This window comes from Ceraceosorus guamensis (assembly GCF_003144195.1).
Source record: "Ceraceosorus guamensis strain MCA 4658 unplaced genomic scaffold IE81scaffold_31, whole genome shotgun sequence".
Classification (NCBI taxonomy): domain Eukaryota; kingdom Fungi; phylum Basidiomycota; class Exobasidiomycetes; order Ceraceosorales; family Ceraceosoraceae; genus Ceraceosorus; species Ceraceosorus guamensis.
The window spans coordinates 1,724-28,355 of NW_020290026.1; the positions used below are offsets into that span (position 1 = coordinate 1,724).

A 26,632-nucleotide genomic window follows, 5' to 3' on the forward strand; every position below is an offset into this window, starting at 1 on the left:
AAAAGCTGGCTCAGACATGCTGGGTCTGATGGTGAGCAGAAAGGTTGAGAGCATCCTTACAATGTGTTGAAGTTCTCTTGCTCTGCAAGGTGTTGTTGCTTGAGGTGTTGTGGTGGTGGCCTGCAAGCTAAAGAGAGCAAAAATGCAGCAAAGGTCGAGGAGCAATGCCCTTGCCAGGAAAACAGTGTAAGCGACAAGGTCAAGATCTTGCTGTGTCTGGAAGGGTCTGAAAGCGTCAATTGGCAGTGAGGCGGGATGTGCCACAAAAGTCTTCCCTTGCTCAACGATCAACTCACATCTGCACGAGCTGATTCTACTGCGAGGGAGTTCGGATGTTGAACAAGTGTGGAAGGGACCGAGCAAGGTGCTTGCTGGTGCCCGCGGTCAAGCTTAGCGAGCTCAAGGAACCTATGACAGCACAGGATGTGCTGAGATAGCCGGCATTGGTAGACTTGCAGCACGCAAAGCTGGGTCTGAGCAAACTTTGGCATCGGCTCCTAAGCCCTCTGCCGGAGATCGGTACTCTCATTTGAGGCGACACGGGAGAGACGGGCGCTCGCTCGTTGATGTATGTATGCGTGACACAATCAGGTTCAATTCACCGGTGCAGCAACGGCACCTCTTTTCAGACTGCAGATATGAGAGCAGCATAGTTCGAGTGTTCGAGGCGGTGTACAACGGCCGTGCAGCTAGAAAAGAGGGCTGGGCACAGGGCCGAAGATTACGATCGGGTCTCAGAGACGGTAAATCATCGCAGACGAAGGAGAGGCGTGGCTTGTACGAGACTTTCAAGGGGGATCAAAGACACTGACAGGCGAGGTAGACACGCGTATGCCGGACGATGGGCTCGCTGGTTCCGATGTGTCGGGCGCACCGTGATTAAAGATACTCGATCGCTTACTGGATCATGGCCTTGCGGGTTCTGATGAAATGCGCGGGCCATGATCAAGGACCCTCGATCGCTTCTGAATCTTGTAAATCGAATCGTCGACATGCGACACCCAGCGCTTTGTCCTCTGATGGGTGTTGGCTGGGCTGCTAGGCACGCGCCCAGCCGAGTCAAACCCCTCTAAATTGCATTGCTGAGCCTGATGGTCGCCGTACGAAGCCGATCGAGTGTACTCAGTTCCCCATGCAGGCAGAGGGCACTCTGTGCTGATTCCAGATGCTGAGAGCTCCGACTCGCTATCATTCTCAGAGACAATGCGGCGATTGCGATCGATCTCGCAGTCAGGTACAGTCAAGGCTTGCTTGAGCTTGGCCTTTAGCTTCTCGATTGCCTTCCTTGATTCCGCTTCCCTGGCTTCATGCTCTTGGAGTAGTCTATGCCGGCTATACTCTTCTCTATCGCACAGCTCCTGGTACTGATAGTCGTAATTCATTCGCCTTGCTTGCGTCTCTGCCTCGCTGGCTTCGAACTTCCTCCTCCATTTGCGCTCGCACGCCTTCTCAATGCGAACCTCGGCCCGCTTGAGCTTGCGTTGGTAACTTGCTTTCTCTTGCCTACAAGCATCCTCTTTGACTCTTCGCTCAATCGCGAGGCGTTCAACGTGAAGCTGCTCTTCTTCTTGATCCGAGCGCTGACGTTGCGCTGACGAAAGTCTGGTGCCTGGAATTCCTTGCAGCTTTTGCTCCAATTTCCTCATCAGAGCTTGCGCCTCGTTGACCTGCGAAGCCGCGCTCGATAGAGCTTCGCCGATAATGGACCATTCTGGGACGTATGCGGTGACTGAGGTCGGATTTGACTCTTCTGCGGGCGACGTACCTTGGCTGTTAGTACTGGCTGGTTGATTGTGCTGAGCCGAAGCTGTCGGTGGCAAGCCTTGTGGCTCACCACCCGTAGCGGCATCGGCACATGTAAGTTCGAGGCTCTCCAATCGACTTTGTTGTGCTCGCTTCAAACGCAGGTCGTTGAGGTCCTTGAACCACGGCACAAGTGCCTCCAACTCCAAGAGCTTCCAGAAGTCCCGCTTTGCATCTCCGGGATAGTCGCCGTGGTCGTTTTCGTGATTTTTGATCTCGCCGAGCTGGGCATGGGTAAGGTCAAATGCGCCTTTCATGTCTCTGTTTCTGTAGTAGTCGGGTATTCGATGTCGAAGCATTTTCTGCACCTGATTGTAGACCATCTCACCGAACTCCTTTGGCCTGCGACCGGCGAATCGACGCGGGAACAGCCTCTCGATGATTGCTATGCTACGATCTTCGCGCTGCCTGATCGTCTTGGGATCCTCCCCACAGTCTGGTCTCCGCTCCATGAATAGGGCTTGGTCGGAGCGACACCGAGAAAGGTGGCGCGCGAGCTTTCCTAGCTCTTGATCCGTCCAACTTCCCTTTTTATTGAAGTTGATGTCGGTCCAGTCGAGAGGCGGCCAGTTGGGATCGTCTGCATGCTGGGGCTGTGCAGTGTCCTAAGTCTGCGTAGAAGAGCTGAGCTCTGCTCCTTGGAAGACGGCGGGTGCGAGAGCTGAAGACATCGTGGCAAGGAGCTAGACTGTACGTGCGAGATTGGGAGCGATGTGTAAGAGCATGTGGTGTGGGCTCACAGTCAGCGAATGGCGAGACGAGCCGTCGCCGGCAGTTATGAAGCTGGCAGAACGATAGTCAGCCGTGAACAAGTCGGGGGTGTGTCATAATGGTCTGCAGTCAAAGCCTGAAGTTGAGGGCATACCTGGCATCTGATGTCCCCAGCGGACGCGTCGCGCACGAAGTCCGCCGAGCGTGAGCGGAAACGCGTCACCCGATCGCCAGCTCATCCGTCGCGGCTGTGCCTGCTGACCTGTGCTGCATGAAGCCACGCTCTCCCTAATTATTGAACGCAAAACTCCCAAACATGCCCAAACATGCCCAAACATATCCCAAACATCCCAAACATAGGGATCATTGAACGCGCCTACGTCTTGACATGATCGATTGTGGATGCACGCGAGCCTCGGCCATGACAGATGCGACCTCAATAGTCACTGATCCGCCCTTGACTTGCGTTCGGCGGCGGTTGCGTTGACGAAGTTAAGATACGAGGTGGATGTGGTCGAGAGGCAAGTTGGTGGGCCACTGGTGGGCCACCAAAGTCACATCAAAGTCACACCACATCCCAACCAGACTCGCGCCGCAATTCAGTGCGGCGCCACACCAGAGCCTTGCGCGCGCATGCGAGCTCTGCATGAACACGTGACGCTCCAGAACAGCATCGATGCTCTTGAGATTCGAAGAAGAGCATATGTGAGTCAAGTCCGAGGTGGTCGGGGAGTCATTCCTGCTCAAACGTCGACGATGTCATGCATACATTGGAATTTCGAAGCAAAAGCACAGCTTGCCGTGCGTAGAAACGCGCAAAGGACCCTATCAATGCTAGGATTGGTGTCTACAACGGTGCAAGCAGCGAATGAGGTGGCGGCTCTTCGCCCGAGTTGGTGCAACATGTGACACAAGTCTTAGAGCTGTGGATGAAGGCGACTCGTCATCATCTCTTTCGCTTGTTGTGCCTTCTGGAGGTGCCTCGAGAATTGCCAGCAACGCGGACTTCCTCCTCAGATTCCTCAGATTCAGGCGTCGACTCCTCCGATGTGTGCGTCGCTGAGCTGTCGCTTGTCGTTACACCGTCATTGTCGCTATCTCGCACAGAATTGACCGAAGCCTCGCTTCCTTGCCGCTTGACCTCGACAGGACGATCCCTGCGAGAAGATCTTTTGCGCCTGCCATCATGTGACTTTGAGCTCCTCGATGACTTGTCTGACTGGGCCTTGTTGCGCTGAAGACGATTTGCATCTTCGAGCTGAGCTTTGAGCTCTGCACACTTGATCTTCAGGTGTTTGCATCTGCTCCGGTAGCGGGCAGCACGCGCGACTTCCTCCTCTCGGTCCTCGTGCCATTCAGCCTTCTCCTTCTCAAAATCTTCTCCCACCTCGACCATTCCTTTTTCATTGCGTGCCGTTCGCGTCGAATTTTGAGATCGCACTGGTGTCTAAGCTCAGCTTCTTGCTTTGTGTGCTCAACTCGCTCGGTCGAAAATTCTGACCGCAATTTCAATTCTCGACTTCGCCAGTTATCCTTCCACTGCTCGTCGCACGCCGATTTGCACTGCTGGATGGCGCGAGCAAGTGTAAGCTCGGGCTTCAGCTCATCCAGCAGCTCTTCCCTCGCTTTTCGCGCTGCCGCCACTAGCTGAAGGGAATGTCGCTGTTCGATCTCCTCCGTAGTACATTGGCATGCAAGTCCAGACCACTCTCGATCCAACCCGGACATCAATGCTCCAGCCGCGTGCAAATGCTTGTTAACACCAAAGAGGACGGTCATGAGCGAAGTCCGCTCCTTTGCTGCTCCGGTCTCGGCCGTAGCGCCCACAGCAGGTCGACCTGAACCACTGGGTGCGTCGGGCGCAGCCCGGGCGCCCAGCGGCATTGCAGGCGCAACTCTGCCTGCCACGCTGGCGGCACCCTGGGTACTATCGGCCTGGCTCCGAGCCGAGATGTGGGGAGTCGATTGAGTGCTGGCTTGAGGAGCATGTGGATTCTTGAGCGGGGCGGCGGAGAGCGCAGGCTGAGTGCCAGCAGTCGTCACACTTGCTGCAGACATGGGGCTGTGTGTGCAGTGGGGCAACTGAGACGAGTGTCAGGCTTGCCAGCTGGCTGAAGAGAGTACGATTTGTAGATCGAGGCGCTCGATGGCTATAGCGCAGGGAGTCTTGAGTCGTCGATCAAAGAGTGGTGAGTCCAACACGACTCGTGAGTCAAATAGTCGTGAGTCACGAGTGTTGGTCTGTCGATTCACGCTTCACGCGTCGGCGCGAGAGTGTGAGTGCACAAGATGAGACACGCGACACGTGAAACGCGCAGCTCTCCACACATAAATCGCCAAGGCGCATCGCGATGAGCGATCGTCATGCAGCAGCTGTAGCCAGTCACGAGTGACGAGTCCAGAGTCGGGTGAATCGTGCACCATGCCGGGTGATGAGGCGTGAAGCGTAGCCAGCAACCGCTAGTGAGTGCAGTCGAGACTCATGACTCAAAGACTCACTCACGACCGCTTGACTCACCAGTCGTGACCGACGAATTCGTGATTCGACTCTTGACTCCGAATCAGAAAACGTCATTCATGACTCTGACTCTCGACACTCGTGACTCACGACTGTTAGTGCGTGTGCGACTTTCTCGGGTTCGGAAGTAGGAGGTTGAGACGCGTGGCGGGTGCATATATATAGGCATGGGCTTGGGAGGCGAAGCTGGGCCTAGGACGAGTGTGACTGCGCTGAAGCGCACGCGCGAATGGGCGGCGCAGGGGCGCAGGATTTGGCGCAGCGCGCAGCTATTAGCGCCTCGCGGCTGCGCCGTACCCGGATGGAGAGGTCTCTGATGTACGCAGCACACAGGAGCGCGTGTAGACTTGGACGACGCCCACGCAGTAAGTCACAGTGGCGCCTGCGAGAGCAACAACCTCGTGTGAGCCCCTCGGATCTCAACCTCGTCGACAGCGCCAGTTGTGTGTGCGGACCTTGAGTAGCGAGGTGCTAGGGACCTTATGATTGATGAAGGGCAGCGCAACCTTCAGACGAGAATGCATTCAAAAGTTCGATCGATGCACGTAGGCCCGAGTGCAGAATTACCTCGTGGTCCTCCAGCCAAAGTTCTTACCGGCATAGCATCGCACAAGTCTCCAGCGCAGCACTTCTGTAGCCGATCCACCGCAACGGGATCGAGTCGATAACGACGCATCGCCAACTACGCCATCCACCTTTGTCCCTCTCCACCATCATCCCAGATGTCCAACTAATCGAGGAGCCACTTGTACCGAGTGCCCTCTGTTCTCGTGTTCCTGTTCAAGCCCGCTGGTCGGTGCATCCTCCCCTTTACCTCACCCCTTTCACAACCTCCCTCTTTGCCTTCTCAAGTGGTAGCGTGCTGGACACGTTCGAACACGCCTTTTAACACCTCTACTTTACTCTAACCCCTTTTCTTCTTCTTCTTCGAAAACGCCCCATTTCATCTTGTGCAGTAACCCTCGCGAATCATCGACGAAGACGACATGGCGACCTCTGCGACTGTCGACAAGAGAGTGCAAAGTAACTTGCCCAACACAGGCGCAAAGAAATTTCTAAAAGGGATGCGCAGCGCCAAGGAGTTGAGGAGACAGCAACAAATGACGGCAAGCAGTCGCAGTCAGTCGGCCTCCCGCGTTGAACAAGTCGAGGAGCTGCCGTGCACTGCGAGCCAAATGTACACTGCATTTGAAGAGTCTATGGCGGCGGCAACAGGTGCTGGTCTCCTCGATTCCACCAACGAAGTGCCGCCTCTTGACCCAATCTCGTACTCGTCTACGACAGCCGAGGGCGCCGAAGCCATCAGCAAGGCCATGTCGGCTCTCCACCGTCTTTCCTTTCAGTATGACCTCGAGCACGGCGACGGTGCCGATGCAGCTCAAAACCCGACCTTGAAGAGCAATGCTGGACCCAGAAATCTCAAGGATCTGGCTCGTCTGCGCAACGCTGTCAATGCGCTCGACTCGGCTTGCATTCATGCAAACCCTGGTGTCAAGGATGAGCTCAAGCCGAAAATGGTGAGGCGCAAGCCTGTCAGGTGGGATGACGCGTTGTCGCAAGCTGCACCAGCTAGCAGCTCACTTGTGGTGCCAAGCTCTCCGGGCACGCCAAGCCAAAGCGCAAAGCCCAGCAGTGCCACGTTTGAAGACTTGGCCAATTCGGATGCCTTTGAAGCTTTCGAGAGCTTTTCCTCCCTCGCCGACTCGTTATGCTCTGCCACTCATTCCGTCGACTCGCTGGTCACACCACCGGACTCTGTCGATCTTGCTCATCAAGGATCGCGCTCTCCTGCCAAGGGTCGAAGCGGAGCGGGCATCAGACCGCCACTGCGCGATTTCCACTCTTTACCGACGCTCACCCATTCTCATTGTAGAGTTCTGCAGGTGGATGCACCGCTCGAGCAAGACGGCTCTTCCTTGAACCCGGACGAGGACAAGGTCCGCGCAGAGATGCTCAACGCCTTGATGTACTCCGAATTGCCGAGAGATCATGAGCTGCGCCGAGACAGTATCATTGTACCGCCTATCAAAAGCATGGTGTTCAAGAAGGGGACCAACGCGATCAGCAAAGATGTCGCCCAGGATGTCAAAGACGACAGGGATAAGCACATAAAACGACGGTCGACGTACGCTCGACTGACGAGACGCAAGGTGCTCAACAATGGTGCGCCTTCGCCTCGAATCCCGTCTCTTCTTCTGTCCCTCTCAGAACGTTCGTCGATGCTGGCAAAGGTGACGGAGAAATCTGAAGGCTCGCCGAAGAGTGCGAGCTTGTCTGCATCGCCAATGGCTGCTAAGCTGCCCTCGATGCCACCAGTACCACCAATGCCAGCACTGCCAGCCTCGCCCAGCTCACCACCTCTCCCCAAGACGCCCAAGACTCCCCGCACACGCAGACTAGCGCCCGAGTCGGTTATGTGGCGTCCCAGCGACTCCAGTCGAGCATCGTCAATCCGACGGAAGATGACCCAAGGCATGTTCGCAATCCCGCCACTGCCGGAAAAGTCTCTTTCGAGACCCACAACGATTGACATGGGTATTCCTCGTAAAGGGCTCGGCCCTGCAACCATCGATGTAGACACGCTCGAAAGGCTCATCAAAGATACGGAAGCAATCAGAGAAGAGGGAGACAAGGAATGGAGAACACAAAACGTCGCTTGTGGTGAGGTTGTTCAGGGCGAAAGACCTGGTCACGTCAGGTCGTCGAGCGAACCTGCTATAGTTCACGAAGTTCGTGCCGCAGAGGAGGTCGAGGCGAGCTCAGTCAACTTCAAGACTCTATCCGTCCAATCAGAGGTGCTGGCTGGTTCCAGGACTGCAGCCAAGTCCTCGGCTGGTTCAGTTTCATCGGTCAGCACCGAGGTGCTCCTCGCGCCTCCTCGCAATTCGACCGAGGACCAAGCAACGCCTCGAGCCACCATGACTAGAAGCTTTTCAGAGTCGCAAGTCGAGCAGATCATCGAGGCACCTCCTCGTCGTCCAGCAGATCAAGCTAGAGCTTCAACGCTTGAGACGCCAATGGAAGAATTGACCACTCCCACGCCAACCGTGGCCAAAAGTCGCATGCGCACCTTTCAGCGCACGAGACGCGCAGGCCCTTACTCGCACTCGCGACAAGCCAGTATCAGCAGCAACGCGTCGGGCATCAGCTCGCGTGCAAGCGAGAACGACGGTGCGGCGTCTAGCGTTGCTTCTTCGGAATCAGGATACGACTCGCTCTTCGAGTCTGACACGGATTACGCATCGGATGGCGAGCAGAGCGTTGGCACCTCTGTAGCTGAGGAAAGCAGTGACGATTCGGTCGCTTCCAAGGGATTCAAAGCACGAAGCAGCAAGGCGTTGTCGCAGTACAAGCCTGGATCCAGGCCTCCCAAAAGGACCATCACGCCACCCTTGGGTCAACCGGCATACCAAATCGTTCAGCAGATCAGAGCTGAGATCCAGCCGTCTGCTCCGGCTCCAAGACCTGACGGGCTGACCAAATTGCGTGCCTTCCACTCCGAAACTCAAGTGCACAGGCTTGGCGACCAAGCTAGGAACGCTGCAGTCGAGCAGCTCCAAGATGAGGTTGCGCAAGCTATGATCGATGCGTGCCAAACCTTTGCAAAGCAAGATCTGGATTCTGACGACGAAGGCAGCCTCTCGGAAACGGAAGCTCTTAGACTCGCAAAGGGCAAGGATGTGATCCTTTGGCACCTCAAGACGCACACGAGGGGAGATGACCATCTCTTCCCTAACCCGCATGCCGAGCAAGTCCAGCACGCGTCGCCCGACGAGTTTCTGTTTCCCAACCCGCATGCTGATGCTGCTCAGATAGCGCCTGCGCCTACCGAAAAGAAGGACGGTGCTCCTCAAGCAGAGCGAGCAACATTCGAGATCGCACCCGCCACGCCCAGAGTGGCGGTCCAGCAGCAGCAGCAGCAGCAACACAGACCACAGAAGAGCCACATGAGGTCCAGGCACGCTCCATTGGATGGGAGCGGTACAGACGGTGAGGTCTCGGATGCCGCCAGCTTCGTTGGAAGCTCGAGTGGCCGCGAGACGCCCCTGCTCGCTCCGCTCAGATCCAACTCCATCAGCTCCGTCTCAAGCTCCATCCGATGAGAAGTGGTCTTGAGGCTCTTAGATCACGATGCGAATTGTCAGCCCTGGTCTCGCGGACCCCCTACACACTCTTTTGCATTTGTACATGCGCACTCGATTCTCCAATGTCTTCGAAGAGTATCATAACGCTAGAAGCACAGGAGTGAATGTATGACGGCGTTTTGTCCTTCCTCTTGCGCGAGCTTCGTGACGTGTGTAGGGTTGACGATGACCGTACATTGCCCAAGACCGCGGGAATGCTTGCACACGGCTTGTCTCTGACGTCGAAAGGGGTGTGCTCGAGAAAATTGACCCTGGATTAGCAGGCCCACCCAGCTGCACCAAAGAGACGAGAGAGGAAGCGTGAAGAAGGACGTTCCGGCTCATGACCTTCGACTATCGAGCACTTCTTGACGCATAGAGTCAGAGATGTAGAGATCCTCTGCCAGATCTTCCAAGGGCCAGTCTGCGCCCCCTAGGGAATAATTGCGGATCTGCTCATCTGTGAAGTTGTGCGAGCTGCGCAGGTAGGCTTCATCTAGCAGGAATTGTGCGCTGCATGGTTGGGATGAAGATGGGCGGGCGTGCATGGGGGGTCACAAAGGGCAAAGTCGGTCGAGGGCGCAGAAGAGTCAAGCCAGCAAAGGGGTACCCATGAGCTCGCTCAACCTGTCCAGAGTGCCTTACTCACGTAAACTTTGACCCGTCTTGCTCTATAATTCTAGCAGCAGCATCCGCCACGATTTCCGGCGATCTCCACCTCTTCTCTTCCGTCTCTGCATTCGGGCTAACGATCTTCATGGCGCTCGTTCCGATCATCGTGTAAGGCCATAGCGCATTCACACCGATCCTACCTTTGGTCTCTGCCGCGACAGCCAAAGAGACCAATGACATGCCCAACTTGGACACAGTGTATGCTGAGCCAGTCTGGGCGAACTGAGCGGGCCAAGATCCGCCCGATGGGGAGAGCAGGCCGGTATGCAAGGGAGGAGAGAGCGTGAGAATGTGCGGGTTTTTGCCTGCTTTTGAAGAGGCTTCCAGATAGGGCAGAGAGGAGCGAGTTACGAGGAATGTTCCGCGAGAGTTGATGGATGACATCAGGTCGAATGCCTTGACTGGTATCTGCGCTGTGGGTTGCATGTTGATCGCAGATGCCTGTAGAGAGGGCAGCAGTCGCGCTCAGATTTCAATACACAAGAGCTGCACCTAGCCGTCCCTGGGCCGCGTGTCCCCATTCAGGTACACAACATGACCACTCACATTGTTCACCACTATATCAATGCCACCGAACTTTTGTGCAGCGCTGTCGAAAGCCTCGTGGACTTTCTCCGCATCCCTCACATCCAATTGGATGGCCAAGCCCTTGACCCCATTGCCCGATTGAGATCCAATCTCATCGATCTCCTTGGATGCTGTGTGAATAGTGCCGGGCAGTTTGGGATGCGGTGTGGCTGACTTGGCAGCTACCACCACGTTTGCTCCTCGTGAAGCCAATGCCCGACCTATGGAGAGTCCTATGCCCCGAGAAGCACCGGTGATGAAGGCCGTCTTACCCTTGAGCGTTTGAGCTAACGACATGTTGGATCACGACAAAGTGTCTATGTACGTCTTGTGGAGTTCCGAGTGCTCCCTATAGTCGACCTGATTGAGACGATGGGGTATGCGAGTCACAGATGTAGCCCAAGCGAGAGAAGAGAGAAGCACACGAGGAGGGGGTGGGGTCGTGAATGGTGACTTGTAATCACAATCATCACGAATCAGCTGCAAGCCCATGCCCACCCGACCTGCCGTAGCTCGCTTCGGCTTACAAGATCGGGCAGGCACCGCTTCGGTCATCGGTCACGCAGATTGCCGGAATCCCAGCAGCAGGGTCGCGCGTTTCAACCCATACGCAGCTGCTGCACACGCGTGTAATTCCATCGTGATTCGTGATATTCGAAGATTTCAACATAATTCAAAGATTTGATTGACCCAAGACCCAGCATCACGTGACTGACCAAAGAGCGACAGGAGTCACTTGACTGAGTTGCATGGTTGTATTGGGTGTGCTCTTCCCTCGACAGACTCGATCGATCGTTTCTCTGCTCTGAGCTGCATCCTCCTGTGTACCCCCTGCGCTATCGCTTGCCTCCCTTTAGCGGGGTCGAGTCATTCGCACAAGCGCAAGAGAGGCCCCGCCATGACTCGATCAAGCCCGCTCGGCGCGGCCTTACGGAAGAATGTCCGTCAGGCCTCGTTGAGTTGCGCCCAGACTCCGCAAGCCCAGTGTGAGGCTGGACGTGATCCTCTTCCAAGATGAGATGGGATGGAGCAAGTCGCATCACGCAAAGCGCTTTGAGCCGTGAAGAGTCACCACAAGCAGTCAAAGATCACAATCGCGATGTGTGCATGCTGCCTCAGTCAGGCCGCCGGATGATGCGGCGAGTGCTCCGCTGCAGAGGCAAAATCCTTCTGCTGCACGCACGCTCCGTCCGCCTATCATGCAGCGCGAATCAGCAGCTAGCGTTCTCGAGGCAGAGGGCGCAAACGCAGTGCGCAGCACCGTACATACACAACAGTCACGAGTTGATTGGTGTTGTGAGTTTGAGTAGCGATTCCCATCCTTGATAGCGAATCAGCAAGCAAACGGCGCGACGATGCACCTTTTGTGTACCTGACGTCCGCCAATGTGCAGCAGCGCAGCAATAGAGCTGCTGATCGAGTCGTGAGTCGTGAGTGTTGTCACTCATCAGCTCCCAACGTCGCAGGAAACCAAAATTCAGGCCAAGAGTCTTTACCCTCGCGAATCCCGCCCACCATCTCTTCTGGCTTCAGAAGATTAGCAAGCAAGCGCTTGGCGAGGAGGCAGTCAAGCGATTCTCATCAAAGGCGCTCATATGAAGCATCATTGCGTCTCCCAATTTCCCCCCCACCCCCCCCCCGAGCCCGCCAAATTTCTGTATTGAGCAGACTTTTTCCGCACAAGAGCAGACTTGAAAGCGTCACACAAGACATCGAGAGCGCGAAACAGGTCACAGCAGCACCATGTCTTCTTTCAAGCTTTTACCCTTGCATTTCCGGTCGATGGCAGAGACCCGGCAGGCTTTCTCGGGCCAGCTTAGCTCCATCGGTAGCGCGCAGGCAAGAAATACATACACAGATGCCCTTTCAATGCAGACCCTCGTGCTTGCACTTGTTGCGCTTGGCACGGTAGCAGCCCTCACGCATCTGCTGCTGTTGAGCAAACTCAGCACATCCCGTCTAGCGCTCGGAGAGAGAGAAGCGGAAAGCGAAGCTAATCTGACGCAAGCGCAGCGAGAATTTCAGGAGCAAGAGGAATTCAGGAGGCTTAATGGAGAACCTTTGGACGAAGAGGCCTTCTGGTCCGAAGCGAGGAGGGGCAAGTTGAGCCTCATTTTGACTTGTTGGATGGGACTCGTCGCGAACGCTGCACTTTTAGGCTTCGAGGCGCTTCGTACGAGCCAGAGGAGTAGCGGGGAGGCTGCTTCAGCTCTGGCCGTGCCATCGATCACGGCTGTCGCTTGGGTGCGGATTGCACGTGGGTTGCTTCGGCAAAGACGGTGCCTCTGCTGACGTCTCCTTCACGCATCCTGGTACAGATTGATCTGCTAGTGGTCACGCTACAAGCTCAACGTGCGGGTTCACGCTTCGCTGCATTGGTCCACATCTTTTCGCTCTCGGGCTTGTTGGCTGTCGGCGACATTCTGCTACTCACGGATCCCAGTCGTAACCAGAGACCGAATGCTGCGGGGCATCTGGCCCCAGGCATCTGGACAGTGTATCTGTTCAGCAGTCTTGTAGTCTCTGCAGTAGCTTTCTTCATTGCCGGATTACTTCGGGTCGGCCCAAGTCTCGTGTATTCTCCAAAACCCGGTACGATACCCGCCAGGCCAGTGATATCGAGCGGGAATGGCGGAGCATCGATCTTTTCTAGACTCTACTTTAATCATGTCACGAGCATCTGCCTTCTTGCTTGGAAGAAAGGATCAATTGCACCAGAAGACCTGGCGGTTCTTGATGGGCCTTTCCGCGCTGAGGTGCTCTCGGAAGAGGTACTTCGGCTTTGGAACGAGGAGAAACAGAAGAGAAAAGAAAGAGATGCCCCGGATATTCAACACACCAGTACTCTCCAAGGAGCTTGGCCTGTGTTCAAAGTGCTCCTGAAGGCCAACGAGAATCTGATTATAGTCAGTTGACAGCGCTTAGATGACCACCTTTCTACAAATGCTGAAATCTATCGCTGCCCTTGCGCTCAGCTACAAACTGTGCTGGCTTTCGTAGCAGGAGGTCTGTTCTACGGGCCAGCATACCTGACCTCTCGCCTCTTGAAATACGTGAGTGCACTGGCTTCACTTTCCCGCAACACGCCTTCTCAGCCTTGCTCAATGGGACGGCGGTCGTGCGCGCGCTTAGCTAGAAACCTTGGAAGAAAATGGAACGCGCCCAACATCTGCAGAACGCCTGTCTCAAGGTCTCGTGTATTGTCTAGGCCTGTTTGCCTCGATCATTGCCCTCTCCTGCGTCCTGGCACAGTGCTGGTGCGTCACACAGGGAAAATTGGTCGGTCGTTTGAGAGTCCAGATCACCGCACTTCTGTACGCTACAGCCTTGAAGAGGAGGGATGTAAGCGCCGCTTCCACTCCAAGCGCTTCCAAGTCTCCCGAGGCCAAGGAAGCTGACAAATCGGAAGAGTCTACAGCGAATGCGGCAGCGAGCACATCGACAGGAGCTTTCTCTTCGAAAGGCCAAGTGCTCACTTTGGCTACCGTCGACTCGGCCAAAGTGGGACAAATGCCCTTCAACTTCCTCCTGGTCATCGTATCGCCCGCCGAACTTCTGGTGGGAGGCTCATTCGCGATTCAGCTTCTAGGCTGGGCTGCAGTCGTAGGCTTCGGTGTCTCGTTGGCTGCGCAGCCACTGCTGATGCTCGTTGGGAAGATCATGGTTCGCGCCACTACCGGTCTTCAAGCGGCCAAAGACGATCGCAACGGACTGGTCAACGAAGCTATAAAAGCCATTCGTATGCTGAAACTCAATGCGTGGGAAGGCCTGCTGGCTGAGAGGGTCTTGTCCGTGCGACAGAAGGAACTGTTGGAGCAGTGAGTCCAGCGTAGAAGGGTACATCGACCCGTGAATGCTTCGTCCCGTCGTTCATCTCAATTGACTTCTCGTATTCGGCGCCGCGAAGACGAAAGCTTTTTCTGGCTCAGGTCCTCAACTCTTTCATCTTCAACCTCATGCCAACGCTGATTACGGTCGTGGCCTATGGCTACTATACGCTGCTTCAGGGCAACGTTCTCACTCCTTCAGTAGGCTTCACCGCTTCTGCAGTACTGGCAGAGCTTCGCTGGAGTTTCGTGTGAGTGCCACTTCATGGCTTGTGATGCGCATTTCTGACTTCTAACTCGTGACGTGCCTCATGACGCATTTTCAGCAACATTCCCACCGGAATCAATGGCCTGTTCCAGAGTCTCGTGTCGCTCAAGCGGATCGCGCAGTACCTGCTGAAGGACGAAGACGACTTGGTGCCGCTTCCACCTGGCGAACCAGGTCTCGTAGCTTTCCAAAATGCTTCGGTAGCTTGGCCTGGCCCGACCACTTCTTCACCTGAGATTGGCTCGACCGAAGATCAGGCCGCTGCGAGGGCAGGCTCAAACATCAGCAAAGCTTTCAAGCTTAGGAACCTTACCGTCGAATTCCAGCGGAACGGCCTCAATTTGATATGTGGAAGAGTAGGCGCAGGTAAGTGCAAGGACCATGTTTGTATACTCGCAGCGCTGGTTCTGACCACCTTTTTCGATCATGCTGCCCACGACCACAGGCAAGACGCTGGCGCTACTGAGTTTGCTCGGTGAATGCGACGTACAGAGTGGAAGAGTGATTTGTCCTTCCACCAAGAGCGATGCCATTCCTATCGACCACACTAGCGGACCACCAATTGCCAGCAAAGACTGGCTGTCGCAGGAACAAGCGGCTGTGAGTGCCTGGAGAGACGTCGCCATGGTGTATATCTTTTTATTGAAGACAGCATAGACTGAATCAACGGCTACGGGCTTGCCATATAGTACGTCCCCCAATCAAGCTTCCTGATCAACGCAACAATCAAAGACAACATTCTGTTTGGCTTGCGGTACGTCGAGCAGCGCTACGAGGATACTATTCGAGCTTGTGGTCTCCTTCCGGATCTTAAAGTGCTCCAGGATGGCGACCAGACCGAAGTCGGTGAGGAGGGAGTAGGGCTTTCGGGAGGCCAGAAGGTGTGTCCGCGCTGTCGTGATGCTCACTTCACCTTGCAGCTGACTTCCCATGCCGGCTTGGTAGGCTCGAGTCTCTCTTGCTAGAGCAGTGTACTCGAGAGCTCAAGTCCTCTTGCTTGATGACTGCCTAAGCGCCGTGGATGCCGAGACTGCCGCGCACGTCTCTCGGGAACTCTTCCTCGCGCGAGGACAAGCGTCTCAATCGGCCGACGCGCCTCTGCATCTGATGGCTGATCGCACCATAATATTGGTGTCGCACCAGGTCCGGCTTGTTGCTCCGATGGCGGACCAGGTCATGGTCCTCGAGCACGGTCGTATGAAGTTCGGAGGCTCTTCGGAGAAATTCCTGAGATCCGACTTGTATCACGGACTGATCGAGGAGTCTGAAGCTCATGAAGAGCGCAAAGAACACACGTCAGAGGATGTGGCAGATGCGTCATTGCCTTCTGGCAGTGCAGCTCCTTCCGAGGCCCCCACCCCTGCGCAGCAGTCTCCTGTTCTCAAGGGCGCGGACTTTGATGCCAAGAAGTCAAAAGAACCAGAGCAAGAGGATGCTCCGGTAAGGAGCCCAGCCGCTGATGAATTGCGACGTGAACAACCTGCCAAGTCTGCCGGAGTCAAAGAAGAAGCTAGAGCGGTCGGCGCTGTCAGGTGGTCCATCTATCGGCGATATCTGGATGCTGCAGGCGGCAACACCGTGGCCCTTGGCATTCTGGCCGTGTATGTCGTTGCGGGCTTCTACACAATCATCGTTGGAGTGAGTGGCCGGGCTGCGTGCAAGAAAGAGTCGACGCTGACGTCATGCACACGAATGATGGCGACCAGAAATGGCTGCAATTTTGGACGCAAGACTCCATCCAGCCTATCCGTGCACATAGCGACCGCTGGTGGCTCTGGACTTGGACCGTCCTACATGGAGTTCAAATGTTCTTGTGGACTCTGCGCGGAGTTCTGTATCTTGCGTCGCTGCGCGCTTCGAAGGTGCTTTTCCAAGCTTTGTTGACGGCTGTTCTTGGTGCGCCACTGAGGTTCCATGAGGTGAGTTGAAGCAGGTGCCGCCTCTTGAGTGCGCTGCAAACACGAATGCTGAGGGATTTGCGCTTCTGCGGCTTCAGTCCACCCCGAAGGGAAGAATATTGAACAGATTCGGAGAAGATGTCGCTACGATGGACAACGACCTTTCCATGGTCGTGACGCAGTCACTGGAGGCAGGCCTGGCCGTCGTCATAGCCTTCATCGGCTCTATCATCGGCGGCGGCGCGGCGCCCCTTCTCGTACTGACCCTTATTTTGTCACCGTGAGAGCGTACCGAGAAGTGTTGCTGAGCCTGCATCCATCGCTGACCTGATTTCTCTCTCCATGTAAAGGCTGTTTGTGCTCACTGGAGTCGCCTACTCTACCGCGGCTCGCGACGTACGTCGACTTGCATCGACCTCTACTTCACCTCTAGTCACGACTTTTGCAGATCTGATCTCAGGAGCTGCGGTCATTCGCTCATTTGGCGCTTGCGCTAGCGGCTACGCTACGATGCTCATGCGCGCAGAGGAGCTGGTGCGCTTCAACGTGTGGGCGCCAGACCTCCAGAGATGGGTCGGACAGGTCTTCTCCATCCTCAGTGCTACCCTACTTCTTATTGGAGCGCTAGCCACGTTGATCAATCCTCGAGTCTCGGCAGCCCAAGCAGGGTTCGCATTTTCTTTCCTCATCAACGTCCCGGAACGCCTGATTCATGTCGTCTTCCTCTACGCGAACCTCGAGCAGCGGTTGGTAGCTGTGGAACGCGTCGTCGAGTGGGCCGACTTGCCGAAAGAAGCCCCTGCCGTCATCAAAGACTTCCGGCCACCTTCGGACTGGCCCGCTCACGGTAACGTGAGCGTGAGGAACCTCGGAGCACGGTACACATCGGATCTCCCATTCGTCTTGAAAGGCCTGAGCTTCGACATTCCCGCAGGCACCAAACTCGGGGTCGTTGGCAGCACTGGCTCAGGCAAATCTACTTTGGCAGCATGCTTCTTCAGACTCATCGAGGCGTCCGAGGGATCGATCCTGATCGACGGTCTTGATATCGGTCGGATGGGCCTCAAAGATCTGCGCAGTAGATTGCTTATCGTTCCTCAAGATCCAGACATTCTGTCGGGCCCTCTTCGCAATACCATCGACCCCAATGGACAGTACGACGATGAAGCTTTGCTCGCCGCACTGCGCACTGTCCGCCTTGTTGGAGTTCCTCAAAGGCGCAGCAGGAGCGCAAGTGTGGCCGGTGACAGCTCCGCATTCGCGCTGGGCGATCAGATCGGCCACGACTTCAGCAATCTGGATAGCCCAATCAGCGAGAACGGTTCGAACTTGTCGTCAGGCCAGAGACAGCTGCTTTGCCTGGCTCGTGCAGTGCTCTGGAGATCAAAATTGATACTGTTCGATGAAGCTACATCATCGATAGATGAGGAGACCGACACTGCCCTGCAAGATAGCATCCGGACTGCCTTCAAGGACTCCACGACTATCACCATTGCGCATCGTCTGCGCACCGTGATCCGCCAAGATCTCTTGCTTGTACTGGACAAAGGCAAAGTCGACGAGCTCGACACACCTTATGCTTTGCTCCAGAATCGCGACAGCCGCTTTTACCGGTGAGTCTTCGCACAGCGATCCAATTCCTCCATACAGCAGCGCTGAACTCAGTTTCTCTTTCCCTCCTCGCCCAGCCTTTGTCGTGCCGCTGGCCGCGCAGAGTTCAATTTGCTTCTACAAATGGCCGAGGAGGCGCATCTGGCACGAGAGGAGAACGCGGCAACGTGAAGAGCATTCATCGAAATTCAGGAAAATCATTCTTGGTGTGCACAATCGAGGGCAAGACCCTCAGCATCGCATTTGAAAGCTTGATCAATGGCAAGACAGCGCTAGATGCATCTTCTGCAGGGCACCTAAGCTTGAACTAGTCTACTGTGCAAGGGATATCTGCCGCGCGAAGAGCGGCTCGACCTTCCTCGGTCCAGAATTGTTCAGTTCTCAGCGCGTATTCGTGATGTAGCCTGAGGTCTTTTGCTTCGTGTTCCTCGGCTTCAGTTTTCAATGCTTCTGATGACAATGCCGAGTCGTCGCGATGTGTCTGATGCTGTGACTCGACGCTCTGGATCTTTGACACCAATTCATCGGTTGTGCCTGGTTGCTTCATGCCTCCGAAGGCGCCCAACGCGCCTGATCGTATCCAAGCCGACACGTTGCGCTGCCACCTGGCATGTGCCAGGACACCAATGAGTTGGAGCAAGACATCGTCCAGGTCTTCTTCTGCACTCGATTCGGTATGGGGGTTGGATCCGCGATCGAAAGACGACGTGGTCCCTGACTCTGATGTCAACGTAGGTGTAGTCAATCCTGCCAAAGACCCGCGCTTTTGATCCGCACTCGGCTGCTCGTCATCTTCCACCGTAGAATGCGTCGCTGCTTCTGAGTCGACCGAACTAGAGGTCGCGCGTGACATGTCCAGAATATCCTCGTCCTCCATCGGCCCGATCATGGCGTCATCTCCGGTACTCTTCCCGGACCGCTTTGCCATTCTCCACTGTCTCGCCTTCTTAGCCCTAGCAGCATCGAATTCGGGAATGAGCAAATGGTTGAAAGGCTGCAAGCGGGCCTTGTCTGGTGAGTCGTCGAGCAACAGCGTGTTGTGGGATCCATATCCTCTCCCAGGAACCCATTCATCTTGCCCAGACTGGACGTCGAGGCGGGTCTTTGGGACCTTGACGAAGGCTTGAGCTCCGAGCGCCGCTTCTAATGCAGCCTGAGGATCCTTCGCGCCACGGCTATGGCTCAAAGACAAGCTTTGCGGAGTATTGCGCATCTCCTGCCCCCCGTCATTCTCTTCGGTACCTGTATTGACGTCCTGACCATCCATTTCAAATCTTCTGTCTGCCTGCACCCTCCTCTCGCCTTCATGTTGGCGCCTGAGCTCCCCCTTCTTCCCGGCTCGATCTACGTTCAGCGCTGCCCAGACCACCTCCAAGTCTTTGGTGCTGGCAGCTTTCTTGGCTCTGAAGATTTTTGGCACCAGGGTATCCCTCGCCCACACCCTCAGCAATTCAGCTGCCTGTTCAGGTGTGAATATAGCGCGCGTCATCGCCACTACATTTTGAGGTTGGGCTGAGGACCACAGGAAAAGACGGACTCGAGCACGGCTTGATCCGACCGGCTCCTCAGGATGTGAGCGCCAGATAGAGTCGGTGAAGGCAGAATCCGAATCGTGGCCTCCTTGCAACAACGGCGACGCAGATCGTTTCCAGAAGCGGGTCCCAACAGGCCACTTTGAGTTGAGTGAGAGATCGTCCACAGCCTCTCCGAGACCCTCGGCCCCTTCCTCTTCTTGATCTCCGTCCCTCTGGGTGTCCCACTCTTCCCATAGGCGAAGCCTTTCCTCTCGTGAAACGTTTGTGACCGGAAGTCCCAACGCCCAAATGAGGAACACGTTGAGGTAAGGCCTCCTGGTTGGGTTCGAGCTGCTGGCAAAGGAAGAACCACCTCTGAAGACTAGCGTGCCGTTCAAGTCCAAAAGCAGCAACGGCAGCGGCCGAGGTGGACGCAAAAGCGATGGAGGGTACGGCTGAGGCTCAGAGTTTGCTGATTCGAAGTACGAGTCACGTGGGCCTGGCCGAAGAGGTAAAGGCTTCAATGGCGTGTAAGGAGACCGTCGAGATGGCGAGCTCGACCCTGGCGAATGGCCACGAGATGTCGTGTAGTGCCTGTAAGATGAAGGCGAGGATGAGATGAGTGACATGTCCGAGCTTGCGTGACCCAGCAGATGAGCAGGCATGGCGCTCGTCGGGCGTCTGTTAAGCTCGTGTTCGTGAGTTCCGGAGCTCTGACCAGCTTGCGCCGCAAGAAATCCGGCTTGGTACCCCGCCTGATAGCCCTGCCTGTACACTTGATCGTGGTAAGACTCCGCCCAGCTTTGCTGATGATCGGGCTGACCCAGCGGGGCGGCGGGATGCAGTGCTGCTTGTCCGGTATGGACAGCCTGCGGCGAAGCAAGAGACTGCGCCCATGGAGCCGCTTGTGGACCTGTTTCGCCGTAGTTGCCGTGCTGCCACGCGCTATCCTGACTCGATTGATGGATACGGTACTCTTGTGGCTGATGCTGCTGCTGCTGGGTCGACTGGTGGTGTTGCGGCAACCTTACTTGAGGCTGCGTGTACTGCTGATAGTCGTACCTCCGAGACGCAGCAGAGTTACCATGTGCTTGCTGCTGACTCTGCCACGTCTGAGTCGACTCCGCTACTTGCCCGCCTGTGGCTTGTCCACCTTGGTACTGCTCGGTGTAGTGCTGCTGCTCTTGTTGATCTCCGCTCTGTGTATATGCTGGGTAGTAAGAGGCATGCGCACCAGCTCCTCCGGCTTGTGGCCACGCCGCCATTTGGCTATACCTCCTTCGCTCACGTAAATCGAAAAAGGGAGCTGCAGTGCTGATGAGGTAGATGCCCTTGTCCACGTACTTGCCAGCGTTGCCTACAGCAGAAGCACTTGAATCGGGCCCGTACTTTCGCGATTCGTTGGGACTGACGCTAGAGAGTGTCTCGTCCGGAGTGATATGTACTCTCGGTGGTGATAGCGGTACTGTCCTGTGTCGAGGCCGAATCGCAAGCTCGATGCCCTGCTGTCTGAGACGGCCTTCGATAAAGGGCTGGAGGTGTGTGCGAGCGCGGAGCATTCGCGTGCGGCTTGGCAAATGGCGCGCAGCACGTTGATGATGCAGGAGCTTGCAGCGGATGACTCGAAAGCTGATCGAGTCAGGGCAAAGAAATGCAGCGTCGAGAATCACTAATGGCTGCCAATCGATATCGCTGCGTCAGGCTGATAGGACGTCTCAAGCGAGCAACATCAGCTGTTCCTGCTGCATGCCGCCTGATCTCTGGGCAATGTCCGGTCGCCGGTCTGTGAAGGTATGGGTGCCCAAGCGCTGCCGATTCGTGGAATCGACGAAAGATGGAGCTGACGGGTGAGATGAGCTAGGCGATGTATGCGCAGCGCACCAAGCTCAACTTTCTTTGGGCTAAGAAGTGCGTATGACCCAGCAGCTGCGACACGACCGCCCATCCGACTCAAACTCAAGACTTTGCGTTCGCCTTCCCCATCGTGCAATCACGATGAATATCACGCTTGCCCTTGTAGTGATTATAGTCACGAGCCTGTTGATTTTGGTTTCTTGTTCTTCTCGTTGCGCGCGTTCCTGATCGCCGCCATTGATGCTCACGTGACCTGTAGACTTGACGTGTCTTTGAGGATCATTCGCAACAATCTTGAATTTTGAATCACGAATTCTTGATTCTATCAATTCGTGATTCGTGATTGATGACTCTGACTGCAAGTTCACCTTATTGCCTCAACAGATCGGTTTGTGATTGAATATTCACCATTGACAGGTTGTATTTGCGAAGACAACACAATCACGAATTTGTTTGGCCATCGCGGCCCGTGCGCCGCCGCGGTCGGATCCTCCATCACGCCCTCATCGCGTCTCGTCGTGCAGGATCAATCAAGAATCTCAGACATCATCGCGTAAATAAGCGCGTTCCACAGGCTCGCCCGTGCTGATCGGCACCACAGCAGCCTTCTTCGTGCCTGGATGTTTCGATTACCAGTCAAGATCCGTCAGTCATGGATGCACTCAACAGCGACTCAAAAGACTACTGTGACTGTAGCAGCGATGCTCAGCCGGACAAAGCCCTGCCTTGTGCTCGTGCTCGCTCTCGCTCGAGACTGCCTTGGCAACCACAGCTACGTGTGAGCGCGATGGATCGCGGCCCGCTCAGACGACCTGCAACGAATGGACGGAGAAGAGAATCTACGCCCAACTCTAGCCTCTATCTCGAGACACAGATCCAGCTTATCAAGTGGCTGCACTTCGCAAGTCAGCCTCGACTTTTCTGTCAGCGCTCTGTCCAAGGCAAGCTTGACAGCGCTCATGGCGGTAGCGCCCGATACCGACCTTCAAACCCGAGAAGGAGGAGTCGCCTTCACTTTATCAGCCCGCACAGGCCTACCGTGACTCTCGCCGCGAATCTGGAGGTGGCGGGCTTGGAAATTTGTGGGAACCGGCAATGTCTTGGGCGCCTTCGCACGAGGTCATTTCCCTCATGGCCATCGAACCTCAAGTTCAACCTCCTCCCCTCAACACAGCATCCACACCCTCACCTTTCAATCCTACGGCCTCTGTGTCAGTCGACACGACCAACACAGGCTCGCGATTACATTTCTGCCTAGCTTCGCCTTCCGAGGCGACCTTGCGCAACTTATCGGAACAGGGTGCGCCCGGAGGTGGCAGCCTGATGGGGACTAGCGTAGAGAATGCTCTGGTCTTGTCAGACGATGACGAAGAGGTGAGCGCAGTGTAGAGAGTGATCCATGCTCTAGGTGAGCTCGACACTCACGGGGCCCGATTTGTTAGGACAACGTGCCTGCTGCGAGAGCCGCGCCGTCCCTGCCCAGCACGCCTTCGCACAATCCCTTCGCAGTTGCCAGAGCTCAAGCGGCCGCTGCCATCGCGGCCGCACAAGCATCGCCTTCCCGTACCTGCACGAACGCAACCGCCTCAGCTATTCTCGATAGTGCGACGTCAGATCACCGGACTTTAACACCTCCGACGACAGATGCGTGCAATTCTGTGAGGGCCTCAGGCACTCCATCCGATGCTCGTGCCTGGCGGCAGTCTCCACAGTCACGTCATCAAGGCAGCTTCGATGATGTCCACGCCCGACCTCCTGCTATCGCGGAGGAGCGCAATGAGACTTTGCAGCAACGCATACAAGCGATGGAGGACGAACTGAAGGCCTTGCGCGGTCAATTAGAAGAAAGGTCGAGTCAGCAGAACACCCAAGTGAGGAACTTGCACCATACCATCAATGACCTTGGGAGCTCGTATCGCAAGTCAGCTGCTGCTGAAGAGGAAACTTCCCAGAAGGTGGAGAGAGCTTTCAAGAAGCTCGCATCTCTGCAGGGTCAACTGACAAGGTTAGACAAAGCAGTTACAAAATCTCACAACGAGCTGATGTCGCAGATCAATAGCACACAAGGCAAGCTACAGGAGTGGCAAGCATCAATTCAAGCCAAAGCCGCAAGCAGGCTATCTGAAATGGCTCGTCGACAATCCAATTTTGAGCGCAAGTTTTCTGAGCTAGCTGAACAAGACGCCGAGCTTGCTGCTCAAATTGCGGAGGCCGCCCCTCGCTCGCTACAAAGCGAAGGCGCCGCGGCAATTGCCAGCCGCTCAGTCGGTGGCAGACCCAGCAATCTGTGCTGTCCCAGATGGGTCTCTCCAGGTGCACTGACCGCTCAGTCGAGGAGGTGGAGGGCAAGACAGTGGGGTTCGCTTGTCGATCATCTCCTCGAGAAGCACAACAGTCCAAACGACGGTAGAGCTGTGGACTTTTGCCTTCAGACGATTGAGCGCCTCAATTTTCACGCGAGTAGCGGCGATACGTTCAGGATCTGGCTCGACAAGGGCTGTCACTATGTTGGTTGCGAGCTGTGGTGCGACCGGGACGGCGTCATCAGCATCAAGCTTCGTAATCCGGATCTACCATGGCTTGAAGAGAGACTTCCTCGCGGCCGAGAAGTGATGAGCTGGCTTGATACCTGCGGTTGGAAGGCTAGCGACGACGGCCTACAATGGAATCAAAATGACGCACTCACAGACCGCGGCCGTGAGGGAGGCGATGGATCGAGCACGTCCGTCAGTCTACTCAGCGCTACGAGCAGTCACCAATCCGAGGCCGAGGGACGGCAACTGACCAGCTCGTCGACAGGCCTACCTAGACGTAAGCGACGCAGAACCCACCCCAAACTCTTGGGGTCTGAGGTGGTCAGCGGAGATGCGGAGGCTGGCAGTGCTGCTATGCGCATGCTTGACAATCGTTCTGCTTCGGCGCTGGAAGCATCGAGCAACATGGAGATTAGCTCGGGCAACCGTGCTCAAGACAGCAACGAGTCAAGTGGTCTGTCAGATGTGCCTACTCCGCGATCCTCGCCAGTGCCAACGCGCAATAGCGATCTCTCGAACCCGTCGCATCTGCCACCGCAGACCGATCCGGCCTCATACCGAGCTCTGTATCCTCTAGTAGACATCTTGCGGGAAGTACAGCGACCAGGAGGTGTCTTTGAGCGTGGCTATGGGTCAGGCACATTGGCCAAGGAGCTTAGAGCAAGGATGGGACTGGTGTATGGGCAAGTAATGAAAGCATCAACAACCCATTACTCTCGCTTGAAAGACTGGATCAAGACAATCAACTCGAGGGTAAAGGTGGAATGGGTCAAGGAGACTTCGCAGGTTCGCCTTGAAGATTTAAATAGCCCCTTCTTTTCAGAAAAGGAGAACGATGCATACTTTGACTACGTGGAAAGTCTTCCTCTTTGGGCGCGACAAACTCGCCCATTGTCGCGACGCCAGGAACGAAGGATTGCGGCGGCGGCGCAGTTGTCAGGGAGAACAGAAGGCAGCTGACAGGCTCCTGTCTGGCTTTGTTACCTCGCCAATGCCTGTAATCTTAGACTCAAATACCATGTTCGTTTGCGTTTCGCGGATATGAGATCCAGACATGACCACAACACGCGGTCCTTGAGCTGACGCTTGCCTATGCTCGCAAGCATCTCGCTGCTTGCTCTTGAGCGTGTGTACCTAAACCGAACACCGTTCTAGACTCTGCGCATGTCACCTCCTCATCGCCTTCTGGCCACACTGCAGCAGTCGTGGCACGGGCGGCCCGAGCGCATTAAGGCGTGCGACCACAACGTCTTATATAGTCGTGTTGAGCTAGGCAATTCTGCAGACTCCCACAGCGCGACCGGCTGATTTTTTCATTTCCTTTCGCAAAGTTGGAGACAGCGATCTACTGCTCGTCATTCAGATTCGTGCCTCAGCGTGTTCGCACGCCGTGTGACAGCGCGCGCCGTGTAGGTGTTGCGTACCGCGTACAGTACCGCGTACCGCGGCATGCTGCTGGTGCGGTGGGCGCAGGACCGCAAAGGTGCAACCGCGGGGGCGGCCACAGTAAGGCTCCCACTCGTAAGATGACCTCCACGATTTGTAGTTCTCGTGATCCTGATTCACCATTCAGATCTTACTGGTCAGCTCCCTGAGCCAACGCCCACGAATGTTGCATGCCGGACGGACGATTGCCAGCATCATCTGCATCGGAAGCTCATCTTGCAGCCGACAACATGAGCTTTGGAGGCTCCTTGCTCATTGCGCGAATGGAGGAGATGGGCCTTCATGAGACGTGACTTGAGCCAGCCTTTTGTGGAGCTTTGGGTGGGCGAAGGCTCGCCTAGGAATCATCCTTGCAAGCCTATGCTTTCTGAGTGAAAGCATCTACATCAGCCACAAAATGTCGCGACCTCCCTCTCTTCCTTTCTCCCGCCCACCCGCACTTCGCTCATCTCCTAACCTCTGGGCGAGCCAGCACGTTAATGCTCCTGCGATATCCCAGCCAAGAGCGCCTGCGCCTGCTGCTTCTGCCACAGCTGGTGAGCTTGTAGCAGCCGGTACCAAGGCTTCACAAACCACACAACGTGGGGGACACAGCTTCGAGCAGCCTCTTGTCCTTTCATCCGACGGACACGAAGCCGAGCAGCAACCGCCATTCGCAGGGCATAATCGTTCAAATGCCGCAGGTCCGAGCCTCAGTCCCTCTAGCGAGAACGTCTCACGACATACCAATGCGCCGTTCTTGGTCAGCGGAACGAATGTTGGACTACTCCAGCCTCCAGGTGGGACGGGCCGAGGACTATCCGCGACCTCCGCACAGCCGAGTTCCGCAGGGCCGTACGCACACAGACCCTGTCTTAATGGCAATGGAGCACCCGAGCACCGGACGAGCGGGCAACAGAGCTGGCCGCCAGGGATTCCGCTGCGACCAGACATCGGACCCAGAGGGCATGGGCTCTCGGCACACTCGCCCTCGGATGGCGTGCCGCGAGCCAATGAAGGACTGTATGGAGGGCCCTACAGGTCCTCCTTGCGCGAGCAGTCTGGGCCCAACGCAGGTCCGGTGAGTGCAGGTATGGACGCAAGTCGAACACTTGAGCGGCCAAAGCTGAGAACGTTTGCCGGCCGATTCCTCTGTTAGCAGGAGGAACGACTGTCCAGGGACCCCATGTCACTTGACTTGAGAGCGATCATCGCAGAGCGTGAGAGCCTTGCTGAACATCTCGAGTCTTATGGCCAGGAGCTGGAAGCGCAGCGCACAAAGGCAGAGGCCCTTCAGAGAGAACTC

At 55.9% G+C, this 26,632-nt stretch overlaps 8 protein-coding genes across 8 annotated transcripts; 4 read left to right on the top strand and 4 right to left on the bottom strand.

The window, feature by feature from the left end:
- Positions 1-894: 894 nt before the first annotated feature.
- On the bottom strand, positions 895-2,621 carry IE81DRAFT_323584 (hypothetical protein). The gene has a single exon (XM_025513994.1). It carries the CDS (start codon positions 2,253-2,255, stop codon positions 906-908), a length of 1,350 nt encoding a protein of 449 aa, XP_025369424.1. The 5' UTR covers positions 2,256-2,621; the 3' UTR covers positions 895-905.
- A 1,180-nt stretch (positions 2,622-3,801) lies between these two features.
- IE81DRAFT_347524 (hypothetical protein) lies at positions 3,802-4,572 on the bottom strand (the record flags this gene model as incomplete). Its single annotated transcript, XM_025516160.1, has 1 exon — positions 3,802-4,572. The coding sequence occupies one exon, from the start codon at positions 4,570-4,572 to the stop codon at positions 3,802-3,804; it is 771 nt and encodes a 256-aa protein (XP_025369425.1).
- Positions 4,573-5,863: 1,291 nt separating this feature from the next.
- IE81DRAFT_136520 (hypothetical protein) lies at positions 5,864-9,316 on the top strand. Its single transcript, XM_025510309.1, has one exon. It carries the CDS (start codon positions 6,019-6,021, stop codon positions 9,133-9,135), a length of 3,117 nt encoding a protein of 1,038 aa, XP_025369426.1. The 5' UTR covers positions 5,864-6,018; the 3' UTR covers positions 9,136-9,316.
- Positions 9,250-10,847, bottom strand: IE81DRAFT_323588 (NAD(P)-binding protein). The gene is made up of 3 exons (XM_025513995.1): positions 10,375-10,847; positions 9,806-10,269; positions 9,250-9,669 (listed from the first exon to the last, which is right to left on the bottom strand). The coding sequence occupies exons 1-3, from the start codon at positions 10,690-10,692 to the stop codon at positions 9,498-9,500; spliced, it is 954 nt and encodes a 317-aa protein (XP_025369427.1). The 5' UTR covers positions 10,693-10,847; the 3' UTR covers positions 9,250-9,497.
- Positions 10,848-11,981: 1,134 nt separating this feature from the next.
- On the top strand, positions 11,982-12,855 carry IE81DRAFT_136598 (hypothetical protein). Its single transcript, XM_025510310.1, has one exon. It carries the CDS (start codon positions 12,139-12,141, stop codon positions 12,685-12,687), a length of 549 nt encoding a protein of 182 aa, XP_025369428.1. The 5' UTR covers positions 11,982-12,138; the 3' UTR covers positions 12,688-12,855.
- Positions 12,856-13,373: 518 nt separating this feature from the next.
- On the top strand, positions 13,374-18,276 carry IE81DRAFT_357308 (P-loop containing nucleoside triphosphate hydrolase protein; the record flags this gene model as incomplete). Its single annotated transcript, XM_025516689.1, has 12 exons — positions 13,374-13,452; positions 13,544-14,213; positions 14,303-14,473; positions 14,549-14,856; positions 14,936-15,090; positions 15,180-15,371; positions 15,436-15,795; positions 15,877-16,128; positions 16,197-16,409; positions 16,487-16,668; positions 16,739-18,001; positions 18,077-18,276. Coding segments are annotated over 12 exons (3,939 nt in total), but the record flags the coding sequence as incomplete, so codon positions are not given.
- Positions 18,169-21,520, bottom strand: IE81DRAFT_366707 (hypothetical protein). Its single transcript, XM_025517032.1, has one exon. The coding sequence runs from the start codon at positions 21,070-21,072 to the stop codon at positions 18,307-18,309; it is 2,766 nt and encodes a 921-aa protein (XP_025369430.1). The 5' UTR covers positions 21,073-21,520; the 3' UTR covers positions 18,169-18,306.
- A 942-nt stretch (positions 21,521-22,462) lies between these two features.
- On the top strand, positions 22,463-24,861 carry IE81DRAFT_347529 (hypothetical protein; the record flags this gene model as incomplete). The annotated part of the gene is made up of 2 exons (XM_025516161.1): positions 22,463-22,741; positions 22,810-24,861. The coding sequence occupies 2 exons, from the start codon at positions 22,463-22,465 to the stop codon at positions 24,859-24,861; spliced, it is 2,331 nt and encodes a 776-aa protein (XP_025369431.1).
- Between the last annotated feature and the right edge of the window lie 1,771 nt (positions 24,862-26,632).